Below are 20,055 nucleotides of genomic sequence, written 5' to 3' on the forward strand. Positions count from 1 at the left end.
GAGGTAGTTACCATCCATTTTACATTTTTAGTCATTTAGCAGACGCTCTTATCCAGAGCGACTTAGTTAGTGAGTGCATACATTTTTCATACTGGCCCCCCGTGGGAAACGAACCCACAACCATGGCGTTGCAAGCGCCATGCTCTACCAACTGAGCTACAGACATGTATTTAGGTTACCTGCAAGGCACATTCTCAACGTACCCAAATTCACTTAGTCAAGTTCTTCAATGCCTCAGATTGGAGTAGTTTATCTATTACATTAAATCAAATGTAACCCATTCAGGTGGTTAGGATAAGGTTGTAGGTTTGGAATTCACCCCAGCCCTAAGAGAGGAATCTTTGCTATTCACTACTTTTTCCAAATCGAACGCTGCTGTAAAGTGTCACTTCCGCCAATCATGGGGAGGAGCTTGACTAGCTAAGGTTTCGAATGAATTGACTTTAGCTAGCTATAAAGTACAACACATTATTTTGCTCAGGGAAATATACAAAAATTGAGGTAAGCCTGGTTTGCTTTAAAATAGTTTAACAAAGTAGCTAACATTACAACAAGCTTGTTAGCATGCTAATTATTTTATCTAATTTCTGTTTGAGCGTGTAGTTAACATTTTAGGCGCTCGCCTTTGTTTGTAGTTAGCATGTTAGTAGCTAGTTAGCTAAATTAGCTAGCTACGCGTTAACGGTCTACTACCACTGTTGCTCTATATTTGTTATGGGTAAGGTAAATAAAGTATTAGCTAGATAGCGAAATAAACCAATATTATACGAAGATCTGTGTCCCGTATTTGAAATATCTAGCTAGCAAGCTAACGTGAGCATAAACGTATAACTAGCAGCTACATAGCAAGCTAAGTAGTTAACGTTAGTTAGCTAACAACTTTAAAGTGAACATGGTCATATTTGCGTTAATGTCAGTCAGTCTCAACAGACTTCATAATTTAAGGTTACAGGGCTAGTCAGTGTTTATAATATATAATAACATTATATACCGTATGTTGCAGAGTTACCTAGCCAGCAAGCTAACGGTGTGTGTTGTTTTGAAGGTACCATCAGTTATGCCAATGAGTTCGAAAAGGAGAAGGGCCACATCTCCCTCCAGTAGTGTGAGCGGAGGGGACTTTGACGATGCATCCTCCACTCCTGGAAGCGGACGAAAGAGAAGAAGAACCTTTAATGTTCCTACAGTAGACCCTGTGAGTTGATTTTCTTAGTTCTAGCGCTGATGTATGAAATGATTAGTGAGATCTGACCAAACTAGCCTTAAATTTACATTTTAGTCATTTAGCAGACACTCTTATCCAGAGCGACTTACAGGAGCAATTAGTTTTAAGTGCCTTGCTCAAGGGCACATCAACAGATTTTTCACCTAGTCGGCTCGGGGCTTAGAACCAGCGACCTTTCGGTTACCAGCACAACGCTCTTAACCACTAAGCTACCTGCCGTCAATAAAGCTTGTTATTCTTAGCATCCTTTTTGTTTGACACTTGAGCAGCTTTGCCATGTTTTATTCGCGTGATGCAGTGAATCCAAGTATCCCAAACGTGGAATATGTACTGTAACCTGATTTGACACACATTGTTTGATAATGTGTTGTGTTAAACAGATTGCTGTGTGCCATGAGTTGTACAACACTGTCAGGGACCACAAGGATGACCAGGGGAGGCTGCTTTGTGAGCTGTTCATCAGGGTACCAAAGAGAAGGTAAGCTACCATCAGACGAGAGATGGGTGGGTCACAAAACATTCACAACGGGAAAACTTACTTTTTTTGACATGTCCAAGTAGTCCCTCCCCATTTCAACCCATTTTGATGCCAAACGACCATAGACTTAATGTAGAGAAAAAGCCTCCAGGTCACTTCTATCTGCCTCTCCCTCCTTCAGGAACCTGCCAGAATACTATGAGCTGGTGTCCCAGCCCATAGACATGACCAAGATCCAGCAGAAGCTCAAGTCAGAGGACTACCAAGATGTGGAGCAGCTCACTGCTGATTTCCAGCTCATGTTCAACAACGCCAAGAACTACTATAAGGTGACACACACACTATGTTGAGTGGAAACTCTTAAATGAAAATCTATTGAAGGCTTGATTGTGCTCTACTTTGTGCCATTACACTTTGACTAACAACAAGCATTGTTACACTTTGATTAGTAGGAAAAACATCCTTTAGACACTGCAGGTTTGTCATGGTTTTATCTCCGACTTGTCAGGCTGAGAGTGAAGAGTACAAGGCGGCCTGCAGGCTGTGGGAACTCTATGTCCACATCAGGAATGAGTTTGTGCAGCCAGGGGATGGTGATGAAGATGATGACGATGGTGAAGACATGCTGGATAATCCTGCTCTCTCCACTGAAGACGAGGTAAAGCTCAAAGATCATCTGGACAAATCAGTTTTACTTCTATACGCCATGAGATCTTCGATTTCCTTGCTGCTGTGCATGTGTATCTATCATAGATTTTTTTTTTGCTGGATAGCTCATGTGTCAAGTCAACCACCTAATACTGTTCATTCTCACTTTTTCTGTGTCTACAACTGCTACTATCAAGCTAAGTTTAACCATTCTTTATAAGCTCTGTAACACTTGCAACTTAAGTTCCATAGTTACTGGATGTGCATGGGATCAGAGCTTATTGTTCCTGTATGCTCTGATCTGCAGACCCCACCGAGCTGCCTGAAGGAGGTTTTGGAGCAGCTGTTGGATGCTGTGGTGTCATACACGGACACCTCAGGACGGGTCATCAGTGAGCTCTTTCAGAAGCTGCCTTCCAAAATGCACTACCCAGACTACTATGCCGTTATCAAGGAGCCCATTGATCTTAGAGCCATCGCTCAGAGAATACAAGTATCCTATTCACCTCCTGAAGCATTGTGATTTGTGTAGAATTGATTGACATCTAATTTATTAATTGTATTGATACATAAACAAATTAATATAGGCCTACTTGCCATCAGTTATGTAATCATATAAGATATAACTGTGAAACCTAACCATGATCTTTTGTGAATACTACTGATTATTTGTCTTTGTCAGATTGGATATTACAAAAGTGTCACTGCCATGGCCAAGGATGTTGACCTTCTGGCGAAAAATGCAAAAACATACAATGAACCAGGATCTCAGGTTTTTAAGGTATATTTATCTTCTTATGCTGCATATAATATAATTTATACAGCTTTTCCCTATTCTTATCATATGTTCTTGTGAACAGTTGTGCAGAAAGTCTAGTTTCTGTAGAGCTATGTTGTACTCTAGGTTTTACTGCATGTCTACAACTTTCCAAATGTATGCACTCACTAACTGTAAGTCGCTCTGGATAAGAGTGTCTGCTAAATGACTAAAATGTAAAAAATGTACTGTAGATGCTATACAAAGCACACTAATCACAATGCTTTCCCTAATTTGATGTTAAGGATGCTAACACCATCAAGAAGGTCTTCATCCAGAGAAAGACAGAGATCGACCATGCAGAGCCCACTAAGACCAGTGTCCGCATCAGGAACCGGAGGTCAGCCCAAGGAGACCGTCTCTCTGCCATCACTCTGGCTCTGCAGTACGGCTCAGAGAGTGACGAGGACGCCCTGCTCTCTGGTGAGTTGGTCTCAACACAACACACACTCTAACTATAGTTTTTATTGTATTTATTTATTTAACCAGGTAAGCCAGTTGAGAACAAGTTCTCATTTACAACTGCGACCTGGCCAAGATAAAGCAAAGCAGTGCGATTAAAAACAACAACACAGTTACATAAAAAAACATAGTCACACAAAAAAAATACAACAGAAAATATATATACAGTGTGTGCAAATGTAGCAAGTTATGGAGGTAAGGCAATAAATAGGCTATAGTGCAAAATAATTACAGTTAGAATTAACGAATTGCAAAAATCTCTGAAGCTGGAGACTCTTATCTCCCTCAATAACTTTAAGCATCAGTTGTCAGAGCACCTTACCGATCACTGCACCTGTACACAGCCCATCTGAAATTAGCCCACCCAACTACCTCATCCCTATATTGTTATTTATTTTGCTCTTTTGCACCCCAGTATCTCTATTTGCACATAATCTCTTGCACATCTAGCATTCCAGTGTTAATACTATTGTAATTATTTTGCACTATAGCCTATTTATTGTCTTACCTCCATAACTTGCTACATTTGCACACACTGTATATATATTTTCTGTTGTATTTTTGACTTCATGTTTTTTACCCCATATGTAACTCTGTGTTGTTTTTATTGCACTGCTTTGCTTTATCTTGGCCAGGTCGCAGTTGTAAATGAGAACCTGTTCTCAACTGGCTTACCTGGTTAAATAAAGGTGAAATAAAAATAAAAAATAAAAACACTGGAATGCTAGATGTGCAAGAGATTATGTGCAAATAGAGATACTGGGGTGCAAAAGAGCAAAATAAATAACAATATAGGAATGAGGTAGTTGGGTGGGCTAATTTCAGATGGGCTGTGTACAGGTGCAGTGATCGGTAAGGTGCTCTGACAACTGATGCTTAAAGTTAGTGAGGGAGATAAGAGTCTCCAGCTTCAGAGATTTTTGCAATTCGTTCCAGTCATTGGCAGCAGAGAACTGGAAGGAATGGCGGCCAAAGGAGGTGTTGGCTTTGGGGATGACCAGTGAGATATACCTGCTGGAGCGCAGACTACGGGTGCGTGCTGCTATGGTGACCAATGAGCTAAGATAAGGCGGGGATTTGCCTAGCAGTGATTTATAGATGGCCTGGAGCCAGTGGGTTTGACGACGAACATGTAGTGAGGACCAGCCAACAAGAGCATACAGGTCACAGTGGTGGGTAGTGTATGGGGCTTTGGAGACAAAATGGATGGCACTGTGATAGACTACATCAAATTTGCTGAGTAGAGTGTTGGAGGCTATTTTGTAAATGACATCGCCGAAGTCAAGGATCGGTAGGATAGTCAGTTTTACGAGGGCATGTTTGGCAGCATGCGTGAAGGAGGCTTTGTTGCGAAATAGGAAGCCGATTCTAGATTTAACTTTGGATTGGAGATTCTTAATGTGAGTCTGGAAGGAGAGTTTACAGTCTAACCAGACACCTAGGTATTTGTAGTTGTCCACATACTCTAGGTCAGATCCGTCAGAGTAGTGATTCTAGTCGGGTGGGCGGGTGCCAGCAGCGTTCGATTGAAGAGCATGCATTTAGTTTTACTAGTGTTTAAGAGCAGTTGGAGGCTACTGAAGGAGTGTTGTATGGCATTGAAGCTCGTTTGGAGGTTTGTTAACACAGTGTCCAATGAAGGGCCAGATGTATACAAAATGGTGTCGTCTGCGTAGAGGTGGATCTGAGAGTCACCAGCAGCAAGAGCGACATCATTGATATACACAGAGAAAAGAGTCGGCCCAAGAATTGGACCCTGTGGCACCCCCATAGAGACTGCCATAGGTCCAGACAACAGGCCCTCCGATTTCACACATTGAACTCTATCTGAGAAGTAGTTGGTGAACCAGGCAAGGCAGTCATTTGAGAAACCAAGGCTATTTAGTCTGCCAATAAGAATGCGGTGGTTGACAGAGTCGAAAGCCTTGGCCAGGTCGATGAAGACTGCTGCACAGTACTGTCTATTATCGATCGCGGTTATAATATCGTTTAGGACCTTGAGCGTGGCTGAAGTGCACCCATGACCAGCTCGGAAACCGGATTGCATAGCGGAGAAGGTACGGTGGGATTCGAAATGGTCGGTGATCTGTTTGTTAACTTGGCTTTCAAATACTTTCGAAAGGCAGGGCAGGATGGATATAGGTCTGTAACAGCACCCACCCGAAGAGGGGGATGACCGCGGCAGCTTTCTAATCTCTGGGGATCTCAGACATTACGAAAGAGAGCTTGAACAGGCTAGTAATAGGGGTTGCGACAATTTCGGCGGCTAGTTTTAGAAAGAAAGGGTCCAGATTGTCTAGCCCAGCTGATTTGTAGGGGTCCAGATTTTGCAGCTCTTTCAGAACATCAGCTGTCTGAATTTGTGTGAAGGAGAAGCGGGGGGGGGGCATGGGCAAGTTGCAGCGGAGGGTGCAGAGTTGGTGGCCGGGGTAGTGGTAGCCAGGTGGAAAGCATGGCCAGCCGTAGCAAAATGCTTGTTGAAATTCTCGATTATTGTAGATTTATCGGTGGTGATAGTGTTTCCTAGCCTCAGTGCAGTGGGCAGCTGGGAGGAAGTGCTCTTATTCTCCATGGACTTTAGTGTCCCAAAACTTTTTGGAGTTAGTGCTACAGGATGCAAATTTCTGTTTGAAAAAGTTAGCCTTTGCTTTCCTGACTGCTTGTGTATATTGGTTCCTAACTTCCCTGAAAAGTTGCATATCGCTGGGGCTATTTGATGCTAATGCAGTACGCCACAGGATGTTTTTGTGCTGGTCAAGGGCAGTCTAGTCTGAGGAGAACCAGGGGCTATATCTGTTCTTAGTTCTGTATTTTTTGAATGGGGCATGTTTATTTAAGATTGAGAGGAAATTACTTTTAAAGAACAACCAGGCATCCTCTACTGACGGAATGAGATCTATATCCATCCAGGATACCTGGGCCAGGTCAATTAGGAAGGCCTGCTCGCTAAAGTGTTTTAGGGAGCGTTTGTCAGTGATGAGGGGTGGTCGTTTGACCGCGTACCCGTTACGGACGCAGAGATCCTGGTTGAAGACAGCGGAGGTGTATTTAGAGGGTAAGTTAGTCAGGATGATATCTATGAGGGTACCCATGTTTTACGGATTTAGGGTTGTACCTGGTAGGTTCGTTGATAAATTGTGTGAGATTGAGGGCATCTAGTTTCGATTGTAGGATGGCCGGGGTGTTAAGCATATCCCAATTTAGGTCACCAAGCAGTACGAACTCTGAGGATAAATGGGGGGCAATCAATTCACATATGGTGTCCAGGGCACAGCTGGGGGCTGAGGGGGGTCTGTAGCAAGCGGCAACAGTGAGATACTTATTTCTGGAAAGGTGGATTTTTAGAAGTAGAAGCTCAAACAGTTTGGGCACAGACCTGGATAGGATGATAGAGCTCTGCAGGCTATCTCTACAGTAGATTGCAACTCCACCCCCTTTGGCAGTTCTATTTAGACGGAAAATGTTATAGGTGGGGATGGAAATTTAATTGTTTCAACTTTGAGACCAAACCCTCTTCATAGCTTTACGTTGTTTCGGTAGGGTTAAATATGTGTGATTGTAATTGTGTGGACTCCTCTGTCCATCATGTGTTCCAGGCTCTGTGCGTTATGATGAGGGTGAGTCTGAGGCGGAGTGCCTGAGCTCCAGTATGGACATGGGTAACCCAGTGTTCCAGCTGTACGAGGCTGTGAGGGGGGGCAGGAACAGCCAGGGACAGCTCCTCTCTGAACCCTTCCTCCAGCTGCCCTCCAGGAAAGAATACCCTGACTACTACCAGCAGATCAAACAGCCCATCGCCCTCCAGCAGATCAGGTATGAATAGGCTACTATCGTCCTATAGGCACTGTACATGGAGAGTTGTTCTCCTTGTAGCTAACGTCAGTGAATGATGAAATGGAGGAAAAGATGATGTCCGCTCGCTGTTTTGCTGCTCCCAAATGGGATCTTTTTTTGCGAGCAGCAAAACTCTTTGGACCTTCTTTTTGCCTAGCCCCTGTTGCTATTTTGGATATACATAAAACCCATCTGTTCAGTGAATGATGAACTTCCTTGTCCTCTGTCCCAGGGAGAAGATGAAGAACGGGGAGTACCAGAGCGTGGAGCAGATGGACTCTGACCTCACTCTGATGTTTGAGAACGCCAAGCGCTACAACGTGCCCAACTCGGCGATCTTCAAACGGGCCCTGCGGCTGCAGCAGATCCTGCTGGTCAGTAGGGGCTTGGACCTTATCTGGCTTTTTATACTGTTGATTGTTTAGGATAAGAGCTGAATATAATAAACGGTAATTCAGAGTACACTGGTAGGATTTCTTTCTGGTGGTGAGTTGGGAATGCAGCTATAGGAATACAAGATATTGAAATGTACATTATGGTAGGGTTTCTTTGTTTAAAAGAAGAAAGACTGAATGGTGAGTACAGTATTGTTGACTGTGGTATGTAATTAATGTTTTGCAGCTGAAGAAGAGGGAGCTGTTGAGGAGAGGTGATGAAGAGGATCAGGACAGCATTCTGTCCTCTGACACAGGAACTGGCAGTGCTACCAAGAAGAAAAGGTAGGACCACTTCTCTCTCGCCTTCTTTCATTACCACATCTAGATGGTGTGAGACGTCAACGATTGCATCTAAGTCAACCACCTATAGCTTTCACTCTCACTTTCTTTGTGTCTATCTACAACTGCTGCCCTCCTGCTTATACGTTGACCCTTTGTCAAGCTAATTAGGCTTGCAACACTTACAACGTACAGGTGGCCTACTAGCTGAGGAACGCCCAACTCCGTTCTCTTATATCGAGGCGGAGTTGAGTTTTGATAACTGGTCGCACGATTTGCTAGCAAGAACATTGAGTCCCCATCAGTTGGTACTTAAAAAATGTAAATTCTGAAAACGCTTATCACACCTACTCATTCAAGGGTTTTTCTTTATTTTTACTATTTTCTACATTGTAGAATAATAGTGAAGACATCAAGACTATCAAATAACACATATGGAATCATGTAGTAACCACAAAAGTGTTAAACAAATCAAAATATATTTGAGATTTTTCAAATAGCCACCCTTTGCCTTGATGACAGCTTTGCACACTCAGCGCAAATGTGCATGTGCCAATTGATGAGGAAAAAGTCAGTGGTTGTATTCGCTAAAAGAATTTCAGCATCACCTGGAAGGACCGGGATTGTACAGGAAAACATAGATTCAGGTTCGTTTTCACAACAACAAAAAATGTACTAACCCCATGCCTCTTGCCATGCAGCCATAAGAAGAATGTGAAGAAGAACCGTATGAAGGCACTGTATGCTGCAGTGACTGAAGCCAGAGAGGCAGGGACCAACCGGAGGCTCTGTGATCTTTTCATGGTGAAGCCCTCCAAGAAGGACTACCCAGACTACTACAAGGTAGGCATGAATCAACACCAGGTTTTCACAATCCTCTAGTTGGTGGTTGCTAAAAAAATTAACGTGTTCCTAACAGAATATAGTGAGGCGTACTAGACATCCTATTGCAGTGGAGAAAAGCGCCACATATTTTAAATCAAAGCAGAATCTTGTTTATTTTAAACACAGATCTTGGTCCAGCAATGGAAAATATGACTTACATTTTTATTTTTGATTCCCTAATGTTGGTATGGAAACGGATGCCGTGGATCGACTAATCTATGAACCTAACTCCTCCCTACTACCAGGTGATTCTGGAGCCCATGGATCTTAAGACCATCGAGCATAACGTCCGCTCAGAGCGCTATGCCACCGAAGAGGCCCTTATGGACGACATGAGGCTGATGTTCCGCAACGCACGGCACTACAACGAGGAGGGATCTCAGGTAGGACCACTGCCAATCACTCACAGGGCCATGTCAGAGGGTTCACTTCCTGGCTCGTGATCAGTAGGCATAAGACAAAGTAAAACGGGGAGGTACTACCTGAACTTGGCCAATAAGAAACAGAATTTTGTTTTGCTATGGTATGCCCCAATGAACACCACCCTGGGCTAGATTTACAACACACGGGAGGGAGGGTTGAATGACATGTTAGTGTTTTGCTGTGAAGGTTTATGATGACGCTGACATCCTGGAGAAGATAGTGAAGGACAGGAGGAAGGAGCTAGGAGCTTCTCCTGAGGAGGGCACAGACAACATAGGATCTCCTAAGCTCAAACTAAGTATGTTGGACTATTTTCTATGGGCGTATAACAGCACTTCTGAAATATGTATAAAACAAATACCAAGAAAGTAAAGGCTATATGTATCTTGCTGTTTTGATAACATTTACATGGAAATTGTCACAGAAATATTTTGGGAGTTTGTGTATACTTGTCCCCAACACCTGAGTCCTTTTCACATGCATGTTTTTCACCATCATCTCTCTCTGTAGGAAAGAGTGGCGCGTCTCCTAAGAAGTCCAATAAATACCTGACCCCGCTGCAGCAGCGCCTCAACGAGCTGTATGACGCTGTGAGGAACTACACAGACGGAAGGGGGCGACGGATCTCTACCATATTCCTGCGCCTTCCGTCCCGCGCTGAGCTGCCTGACTACTACTCTACCATCAAGAGGCCCATCGACATGGAGCGCCTGCGCAGGTAAGCTAGAGGCTAACCTGTGTGTGTGTGGCTAGCTAGAGGTAAGGTTGCTGAGAGGTTAGAGAGGTGGGCCAGGAACTGTAAGTTAGCCCTGTTTGAATCCCATCTCCTACGGGAAAATCTGGTGCAGAGTGAGCCAGCAACTGAAGGGTTTCTGGTATCAGTATCCTATATGTATGATCTTCTTGTGTTGTGCCCTTGAGCAAGGTACTTATCCCCTAAAGTGCTCCCTGTGCTCCAACCTCTGTGTGTGTGTTTTGGGGGTTGGGAGCCAATAAAGCAAAAAAGACATCTCTGTTTCAATAGAAAATAAATAAAATCATATTCTTGTTCTCCAGCCACATGGCGGGCGGCCGTTATCAGGACGTGGATGCACTGGTGGAAGACTTTGCCTTGATGTTCAACAACGCATGTACCTACAACGAGCCAGAGTCTCTGATCTACCGCGACGCTCTGCTTCTCCACCGCATGCTCCTGGAGACCCGCAGGCTGCAGGAGGGAGTGGAGGAGGGCGGCTCGCCCCCCGCTGTAGGGCCCCTAGTCAGGGAGCTTATCAGGAACCTGTTTATGTCTGTGCTTGGGCACCAAGACGAGGAGGGGAGGTGTTACAGCGACTCACTGGCTGAGATCCCTGCCCAGGTAAGAGATAGGAGATCGTCCATATCCTACCTGGGGCCGTATTCATAGTTTCTCAGGGTGGGAGTGCTTATCTAGGATCAGGTCCCCCCTGTCCATGTAATTGAACAGGCAAAACTAAATCGGCACTCAGATGGCCTCACGTCAGACTCTTTTTAAGACTGAAACAAAGACGTGTAGCATTTAGAAATTCTTATTTATTCAACCTTGTTCGACATGTTTATTATAATGGCAGTCATTCAGAGTTTTTAATAAAAAGTGTTTTTAGGAACCTTTTAATGATGTTGAACGACCACTAAACTAAGTCGACTAACCTCAACAGGACCCGGCCAGCCCAGAGAAGCCTCTGCTCAACTTCGACGTGATCCGGGCCAACGTGGAGCGAGGACGCTACCGCAGGCTGGACGTGTTCCAGGAGCACATGTTTGAGGTGCTGGAGAAGGCCAGGCGCCTGCACAGGTACGTAGTCTACACATCATTAGAAAGGCTTTTGTCGCTTTGAATTGCTCTCCAACCTTTCTGATTCTTTGTTTTGTGTTTGAGTTTATGAATCTGATTCTGGATTGCAGTATTGATAGAAAGCTGAAACATGGACAACTTAAACCAGGAACCAAGTTAAATCTAACTGAGCTCCCCCGTGAACCCTCAACCTTTGACCCTGCATGCCTTGCCCTGTCCCTTCACAGGACAGATTCTGAGATCTTTGAGGATGCGGTGGAGCTGCAGCAGTTCTTTATAAAGATCAGAGATGAGCTGTGTAAGAACGGAGAGATCCTCCTCTCCCCGGCTCTCAGTTACACCTCCAAACACATGCACAGTGACGTGGAGCAGGAGAAGAGAGAGAAAGTACCCAAGGAGATGGAGGAGGACAAACTGAAGAGGGAGGAGGAGAACAAAGGTTTGTGTGAGATGGCGTTGTGGCCGGGTGTGTATTTCTTTCTGAGCTGGTGTGTGTCAGTGCAGGTGATTGATGTGACTTTGACTCTGAAGCGTTTATAATGTGAGGTTGATAGATATATTATAATATTCTATGTGGCTTCCAGAGGAGGGAGAGAAGGCTGAGGACCCAGCTGGGGGAGGCACAGGGCCAGAGAGGACGTACAGTCAGGACTGCAGCTTCGAGAACAGCACCTACCACGTGGGAGACTTTGTCTACGTGCAGCCAGCCGAGGCCAACCGCAAGCCTCACATCGTCTGTATCGAGCGCCTGTGGGAGGACGAAGCAGGTAACCAACTCAACACACACTTCAAGACATACAAACTTTGAGGCACACACACACACACACTACTACTGCTTTCCTGTTAGTAATGTGTTGTTCTGTTTTTCCATGTGTGTAGGTGAGAAGTGGCTGTATGGCTGTTGGTTCTACAGGCCCAGTGAGACCTTCCATCTGGCCACACGCAAGTTCCTCCAGCAAGAGGTCTTCAAGAGTGACTATTTCAATAAAGTACCAGTCAGCAAGATACTGGGCAAATGCATGGTCATGTTTGTCAAGGTAAGGCCATCTAACAATCTGAACGGTTCTGATAATACACACACCTGCACCATAGATGTATGTAATTCAATTGAAATGTTATGCTCATCTATTGGATTAGATAAAATCGTTATTTGAGCCGAATTGTAATGTAATTTGTAATTAAAGATACACTGACTGCTAGGGCTGGGAATTGCCAGGGACCTCACGATACGCCATTATCACGATACTTTGGTGCCGATACGATATGTATTGCGATTTGATACTGTGATTTTATTGTGATTCGATGTTCCAAACATATTGCTCGCCACCCCCCTGTATATATAGCCTCCCTACTGTTATTTTATTTTACTTCTGCTCTTTTTTTCTCAACACTTTTTGTTGTTGTTTTATTTTTATAAATAAATGCACTGTTGGTTAAGGGCTGTAAGTAAGCATTTCACTGTAATGTCTGCACCTGTTGTATTCGGCGCATTTGGCCAATAAAATTTGATTTGATTTGATTAGAGGGACAAGGGAGAGCAAATGGAAACACGTTTTGATCAGTCATTGAAATAAGTGCTGAAAACTCCCTATTTTGATGTTTTTATGCAGGTACAGCCAACTAGCGCAATATTTTCAAAAATATACGATATATCATCAAATATGATATCCCGATATGTATCTGTACCCCCCCGCCCATCATTACTGACTGCCCCTGTAGAGTTTCTGTTGAAGTTAGTCTGCAAACCTCTTCAACCAGCATTTGAAGCAACATCCCTCATATGTAGTAGTTATATTGTTTGTGTTTTGAGATATACTACATTTCAGTCAGACTGCTCAGAGTCACTGATCTACAAATCACCTTGTATTCCAAATAACTTCTCATTATGTGATGAAGATTAGCCATTCTGCCATTGCCTTGCTTTAAATGTATCCCCTCTAACACAGTGATTATCTGTGTGCTTCCTCTCTACAGGATTACTTCAAGCTGCAGCCTGAGGGAGTCAGACCAGAGGACGTGTATGTCTGTGAGTCCCGTTACTCTGCCAGGAACAAGGCCTTCAAAAAGATCAAGATGTGGGCCGTGCCAGCCGCCGTGAGGTTTGTCCCTCGGGACGTGCCGTTGCCCGTTGTCCGGGTGGCCTCCATGTACGCCAAACGTGATCAGGAGAAACTGCTGGCCGTGGCTGATAACGGCAGCCGCAGCATCGTCGACAAGGTGAGAAGTCTGAGCATTATTTTACAGAGTGAAATGCAGTTGTCCTGCTTATTGGACATGTCCATCACAAATAAGAACACCACAATTACTGTACTTGTAAGGCAACTCTTCAGTGGGCACTTACCTCCAATTTCATAATAAATAGCACTAAACATTGGAATGTAATAAATACTCATTCCATATTACGGAGCTGAGCTAAACTGAGCCACACTGTACTGGTTAAGCTTCCACCATAGTTGCTGTGCTGGAAATGACTATGTGAAAGGAAATTTGAGTCAGCACAGTACACTTAGTGTAAAAGGTGTAAAAAAGGTGTTGTTAGATGGGTAAAGCTGAATATTTTTGTTGGGGTGCCAACACTGTACCAGTGTTACTGAGTGTGTGCTCTCCTACTATGTGACTGTGTGTAGGAGCGTGAGGATGTGCCAGTGGAGATGACTGGAGGGGAGCAAGGCTGTCAGTACTATGACCAGCTCCACTACAACAACATGTGGCTGAAGGTGGGAGACTGTGTCTACGTCCAGTCACATGAGCTCGTTAAACCACGCATCGGCAGGTATGTCAATCAAACCTTCTAGTATTTATCTTCATAACTATTTGTAATGTATTGATTATGTGATAGACTCTTTAGTCGAATCCTTGCATCCTCTCCTCTCGCCTCCTTCTCAAAATGTATTGAAGAACAAGGTCCGAGGGGAGGGGATGTGAGAAATCACAGAAATATGAATTGAAAGAGCCAGCTTTCTGTTTTCAATATGGAAATGTGGTTTAGGTCTGTGAATGTGGCCATTAGGAAGCTAACAGTCCTGTTTTCATTGGGCTGTAACAGGATAGAGAAGCTGTGGGTGCGTGACGGAGCAGCGTTCTTCTTCGGGCCCATCTTCATCCACCCAGAGGAGACGGCACACGAGCCCACCAGGATGTTCTACAAGAGAGAGGTGTTCCTCAGCAACCTGGAGGAGACATGTCCCATGACCTGCGTCATCGGTACCGTACCACTTTTACTAGGCTTCAGCACTCCACTCAACATGCAAATACTCAATCTACACACAAAATGCATACATTATTGCTGTTTACATGATCAACAATTTGCCCGACTAGTCTCTGAAAACCGTTTCAGACATAAAGCACCCCCTGGAATGGTCCTGTAATTAACCATCACTCCCTCCTGCAGGTAAATGTGTGGTGTCGTCCTTTAAGGACTACCTGTCGTGTCGGCCCACTGAGGTGTCTGAGGAGGACGTGTTGTTGTGTGAGAGTCGCTACATTGAGAGTGAGAAGCAGATGAAGAAGTTTAAAGGCCTGAAGCGCTTCTCCCTCCACGCTAAGGTGGTGGATGATGAGGTCTACTACTTCAGGTGGGAGCCACTCACATACTGAACATTTAAAGGGGCAATCGGCAGTTGCTACATCCATTTTGGACATACATTAATGATATGTACCCATTGATTCTTGAAGAATATAATTTATACATGCCTCATGAGCTTAGTTCAACTGTCGTACAGCATCAGAACCCAAAATATAAGCTTTTTTTACTCCAATGTTTGTAAACGAAGTAAATGTAAACAAACACTGTATAGCCTCATAACATGGTTAGAACTATCATTTTAATAACATGGATGGTCAGTCCTTGCATGCATAGCTCTGTCTATAAATTTGAGTGATTACATTTCTCCAGCCGCATCTCTGATTTATTTTATAGAACCGGTGGTCGGTAGAACGCTTTGTTATAGTTTCAACTGCTGATTGTGCCTTTAACATAGAACAGGTAAAATCCCTATTCCATTTCTCCCCATTCCCCCTTAAGTGTGCACTGAACTAATTCACTCCCCCTTATGGATTGGACCGGTGTACACACAGGCTAAGAAAGCTGCTCTGCTCACTTCAGGGAGAATAAGGGAAGAGAATCGAACTGCAGCCAAAGATTTTATTAGATAGCATATATGATTTTCTTGTCTAGCTGGTATCAACCCTCTTCTCTGATTGGTCCATATCCAGGAAGTTGATAGTGCCCCAGAAGGAGCCGTCTCCTCTGCTGGATAAGAAGATTGAAGAGTTGGAGCTGAAGCTGGCAGACATTGATGAGGGGGATGAGGATCTGGATGACCTGGAGGATGAGGACGAGGCTCCAGAGACTCCCTCCATGCCCATAATGCAGACCCCTCTGGCAAGCGATTTGGACATCATGCCTTACACCCCTCCTCAGGTCTTACACCCATGCACCCATACCCTTTGCCCAAATGTTGTACCTTCCACCCACGCACCCCCTTTGCCCAAATGTTGTACCCTTCCACACACCCCACCTCAACAGATTTACCCCTCCACCTCCATGCACCCACCTTTGTCCCAACAAGTCAATATCTTACCTCCAATCAATCAAACACACACCCAATCCCACATAATCCCTCCATTCAGCCACTCATGCATCACACACAGCCCTACCCAGATTTTACACCCATTACCATCATTCCCCCAAGATCTTAAAGCTCTTCACACACCCCTACAAAACCAAAGTGTACATCACTACCAGACGTCACTACCCAGGGCCTCTCAATTTTTATGGACTTGAGCTTGAATTCATGAACATACTGAAGGTGTTACTGTTGATTGACCCGTCTACCCCCTGTTTCTCTTCAGTCCACGCCCAAGGCGAAGGGTGTGTCTAAGAAGGACGGAGCCAAGAGGAAGATGAACATGAGCGGCTACATCCTGTTCAGCAGTGAGATGCGTTCGGTCATCAAGACCCGCCACCCTGACTTCTCCTTCGGGGAGCTCAGCCGTCTGGTGGGAACCGAGTGGAGGAACCTGGAGGCTCCCAAGAAAGTAGAGTATGAAGGTAGGAAGGCCAGGGGGAAGCATGCTAGTACTGAGGCGTATATACAGAGCCTTTTAGTTACACTAGTAGATTCATGCACTGTTTGAGATCTGCAATCAGAATCGGATTGTACCAGTCCGGTGACAATGTCATTGTTTAAAGGGACATTATTACACTCCATAATAAATTTTTTCAGGTCACGAAGTAGTCCATATCCCATGCCAAACATCTGACAAACTTTGATTTTGGAGTGTAATGACCCTTCAATGTTAGCGTTATGAGTGAATCCAAGCATGCATGTTACTGTTTGTTCCAGAGCGGGCAGCCAAGGTGGTGGAGCAGCAGGAGAGGGAGAGGGCAGCCCAGCAGCAAGCGTCCCCTAGAGCAGGTACCCCAGTACGGGCCATGATGGGAATGACGCCTGGTCCAGGTAACCCCTTACTCGCAGAGACAGGCAGTGAATCCCAAATCAACCACAAGCCCCTTAGCACACAGATCTACATACAGTACCAGTCAAAAGTCACCTACTCATTCCAGGGTTTTTCTTTATTTTTACTATTTTCTACATTGTAGAATAATAGTGAAGACATCAAAACTATGAAATAACACATGGAATCATGTAGTAACCAAAAAAGTGTTAAACAAATCAAAATATATTTGAGATTCTTCAAAGTAGCCACCCTTTGCCTTGATGACAGCTTTGCACACTCTTGGCATTCTCTCAACCAGCTTCACCTGGAATGCTTTTCCAACAGTCTTTAAGGAGTTCCCACATATGCTGAGCACTTGTTGGCTGCTTTTCCTTCACTCTGCCGTCCAACTCATCCCAAACCATCTCAATTGGGTTGAGGTCGGGTGATTGTGAAGGCCAGGTCATCTGATGCAGCACCAACCTTTTGACTGGTACTGTACGTGCCTAGAAAGTAGGGGCTGATTTGGGATTCAGGGAGACAGCACGCTCGCTTGGGACTTAGCAGCTACCGGGAAATAATGAAACTGGACTGCTAAAACGATTCAACCTTTATTTATTTACCCTTTTCTCCTATCTGAAAATTGGCCATTTAAAAATTGTCCAGTGCCTTTCAACTGCATCCTCATTATAGGCTGTGGTTGTTTTTGTTTATGTTGCTGCTAATTACAGTTTTATAGTATTCCATCCGTTTTTAATTTGTTTTGCATCAAATGCATTGAATCAGTTTGCATGATCCAAATCAACTGCATGACCAAGAAGAGTTTGTTTTATTTAACCTTTTCTTTCATTCCATCATCATGTTGATATATACAGTAACACCATGCTTAATTTGCTTACTAACTGGTTAAACTTTTTTTAATCATTAATTAATATGTAGTGCATGTCAGTTGCATGTCACTTATGCATAGATATGTTGTTGTCCGTTCCCCTGGCCCTGCCTCCTCCTCCTAAGGCATGATGGGAGCTTACGGCACCCCCTACGGTATGCCCATGCAGGGCCCCTATGAGGGCTTGCTGGGTATGGGCCCAATGCCACCTCACCAAATGGGCTCGTTGCCCCCCCAACACTTCCAGCCAGGTATGCCTGGGTACCACCCTGGCATGCCCCACCCGGGTAAGGACCCCCAACCACCCACCGTCCACTCTAGGCCAAGGCCACACCTGTCCTGGTCAGTCAGTAGCTCGCAGTCAGTCGTGTCTGTCTCTCCTGCTGGAGGGGTTTACCTGGTCCACAGGCTGTGCTGTGGTGACCCACTGACCACTCAGGCTGCCAAACATGGTCTATATGTCTATCTGTTGGAAGATGGAAAAGTGCACACCTGAGTTGGCGAGGTGCAGGCGGCAGAACAAAACACATTGAAAGTAAAGAAGGTAGTGTATAGAGGTAAAATACAGTGGAACCCCTGTAGTGCTTGACTGCCTGGTGGACAGACAGTTTGAAAAGAAGATGCTCTGCATCGTAGCTATATAGTGTGCGACTACCTTTCGGTCAGTCCGTCAAGCACTACAGGGGTTCCACCGTCCTTTACGTCTCCTCTACACACTTACTCTGTTCTATCTACTCGCATATCTAATTTCTCTCAAACATCGGAATCCATGTTCACCTCAATTAACACATGAACAAACATGTAATGCATGTGGAGATATGACTACAACTAACCCTCTATCTCACCAGTTTCTGTAAAGATCACACATTTATTCTACAGCATGCATTCTATGCACATCCACCATGTTATATAGCCTATACTATGAATGTATCGTGCAGCAACTATTACCCTCGTGCAACAGTGCTTGCCGTCTTGTCACGATTGTGTGTGGGAACTCGTTGTTGTGATAGGTATGATGGGTCCTGGTATGAATGGCATGCAAGGAAGTCCCGGAGGCCACCACTACATGCAACAGGTAAAAGTCGAACTTATGACTACCAATGAGCTACTGCACTCTGATACTGTTTTCTATCATCTGGAACAATTTGCATGTTATGTATAATTCCCCTGTTTGGAATTTCCATCAGTTCCATATATGTTATTGAACCTAAATGCAGTGGAAAAGTTATTGTTTTCCTGTATCTCCCTCAGCCTGGGATGCAGGCCCCTCCACCCTACCCAGGCATGGGCCAGCTAGGGCAGCCCTCCCACCTCCAGCCCATGACCCCCATGTTCGTGGCTCCACCGCCCAAGACCCAGAGGGTACTCCACTCTGAGGCCTACCTCAAGTACATTGAAGGCCTGAACGCAGAGAACAACACTGTCAGCAAGTGGGACCAATCTCTCAAAGGTATATTTCTACTCACTAATTTGCTGTTCTTCTGTACTGCATTTGCCTTCTCTTTCCATGCACCTGTCCTGCAGCATACTGAATTAACTACAACAATTTCCTTCTCACTGTACTCCCATGTGTTTTGTGTTCTAACTTTCTCTTGAAATTGTCGGACTGTTCTGTTTATGGGTGTGTTATGACTTGTGAGCGAGATGGGTAAAGTGTTATATTTCCACAGCACGTAGGAGAGATGTCCACCTGTCCAAAGAGCAGGAGAGCAGGCTCCCTTCCCATTGGTTGAAGAGCAAGGGAGCCCACACGACAATGGCAGACGCACTGTGGCGCCTGAGGGACCTGATGCTTCGAGACTCACTGAACATACGTCAGGCGTACAACCTGTAGAAACCTCTAACCACTGTCCGTGTTCCTGGCTGACTACATTGCAGACAACTGCCAGATCTCCAAAATACCTGGACAGGTGTTTAACATATTAGCTAACCACATCATATGATATGGCACGAAACCATTGGTTGATTCAATGCAAACGTCTGCAATGTAGTCAACCTGGAACACGACCTCTCACTCACTGTCCTCATCCTGGAATGGACACAGGAAGAATAACTAGGTCCTAGAGAAGCAATATTTTATAGTGAATCAATCATGGATTTTATATTTTTTAGAGCAGAATAAGCTTAGGTTTGTGTGATTTTATTTTGTATCATGGTTGTGAAGATTTCTCAATGTAAGTTCATGTTCTTAGCAGCTTATGGTCAGTCACTGACAAAAATAAATTTGCTGAGGACATTTAAGGTGTCATTTGATTTGTCTGTTTTGATTAACCCATGCACCACAAGGTTTATAATGGGAGATATCCCACATATAATATACAGGCCTAGGTGTGGCCACTTTTATATGGAGTCTTCACAAAAGGTTTCAGAGCCTTTATTGAAGCTATGGATGTGCTAGTCTGTGGCTAACAGACGTGAACTCA

The 20,055-nt window shown here is 44.5% G+C and overlaps 1 protein-coding gene across 4 annotated transcripts; it reads left to right on the forward strand.

Moving 5' to 3' along the window:
- The first annotated feature begins 408 nt into the window (after positions 1 to 408).
- Positions 409 to 19,880, forward strand: LOC121578160 (protein polybromo-1). 4 transcript variants are annotated; one of them, XM_041892313.2, is made up of 31 exons: positions 409 to 501; positions 1,046 to 1,195; positions 1,606 to 1,703; positions 1,885 to 2,032; positions 2,212 to 2,361; positions 2,659 to 2,844; positions 3,034 to 3,132; positions 3,414 to 3,591; positions 7,227 to 7,443; positions 7,697 to 7,838; positions 8,086 to 8,183; positions 8,882 to 9,023; positions 9,311 to 9,448; positions 9,675 to 9,786; positions 9,999 to 10,206; positions 10,545 to 10,845; positions 11,165 to 11,301; positions 11,529 to 11,740; positions 11,886 to 12,068; positions 12,181 to 12,338; positions 13,276 to 13,518; positions 13,929 to 14,074; positions 14,348 to 14,505; positions 14,693 to 14,876; positions 15,517 to 15,724; positions 16,156 to 16,354; positions 16,650 to 16,763; positions 17,758 to 17,919; positions 18,643 to 18,707; positions 18,884 to 19,082; positions 19,303 to 19,880. In XM_041892313.2, the coding sequence occupies exons 2-31, from the start codon at positions 1,058 to 1,060 to the stop codon at positions 19,464 to 19,466; spliced, it is 4,887 nt and encodes a 1,628-aa protein (XP_041748247.1). In that variant the 5' UTR covers positions 409 to 501; positions 1,046 to 1,057; the 3' UTR covers positions 19,467 to 19,880. The 4 variants fall into 4 exon arrangements, 3 of the variants coding, with proteins under 3 accessions (XP_041748247.1, XP_041748248.1, XP_041748249.1); XM_041892314.2 differs by lacking the exon at positions 17,758 to 17,919; XM_041892315.2 differs by lacking the exon at positions 17,758 to 17,919 and having other exon boundaries at positions 16,650 to 16,721.
- Positions 19,881 to 20,055: the final 175 nt, after the last annotated feature.

Source organism: Coregonus clupeaformis, chromosome 12 (genome assembly GCF_020615455.1).
Source record: "Coregonus clupeaformis isolate EN_2021a chromosome 12, ASM2061545v1, whole genome shotgun sequence".
NCBI classification, from domain to species: domain Eukaryota; kingdom Metazoa; phylum Chordata; class Actinopteri; order Salmoniformes; family Salmonidae; genus Coregonus; species Coregonus clupeaformis.

Coding starts and splice junctions, on each gene's coding strand:
- LOC121578160 (XM_041892313.2), top strand. CDS start 1,058: ATGCCAATGAGTTCGAAAAGGAGAAGGGCCACATCTCCCTCCAGTAGT. Junction 1,196..1,605: donor ATGTTCCTACAGTAGACCCT/GTGAGTTGATTT, acceptor TGTGTTAAACAG/ATTGCTGTGTGCCATGAGTT. Junction 7,444..7,696: donor ATCGCCCTCCAGCAGATCAG/GTATGAATAGGC, acceptor CCTCTGTCCCAG/GGAGAAGATGAAGAACGGGG.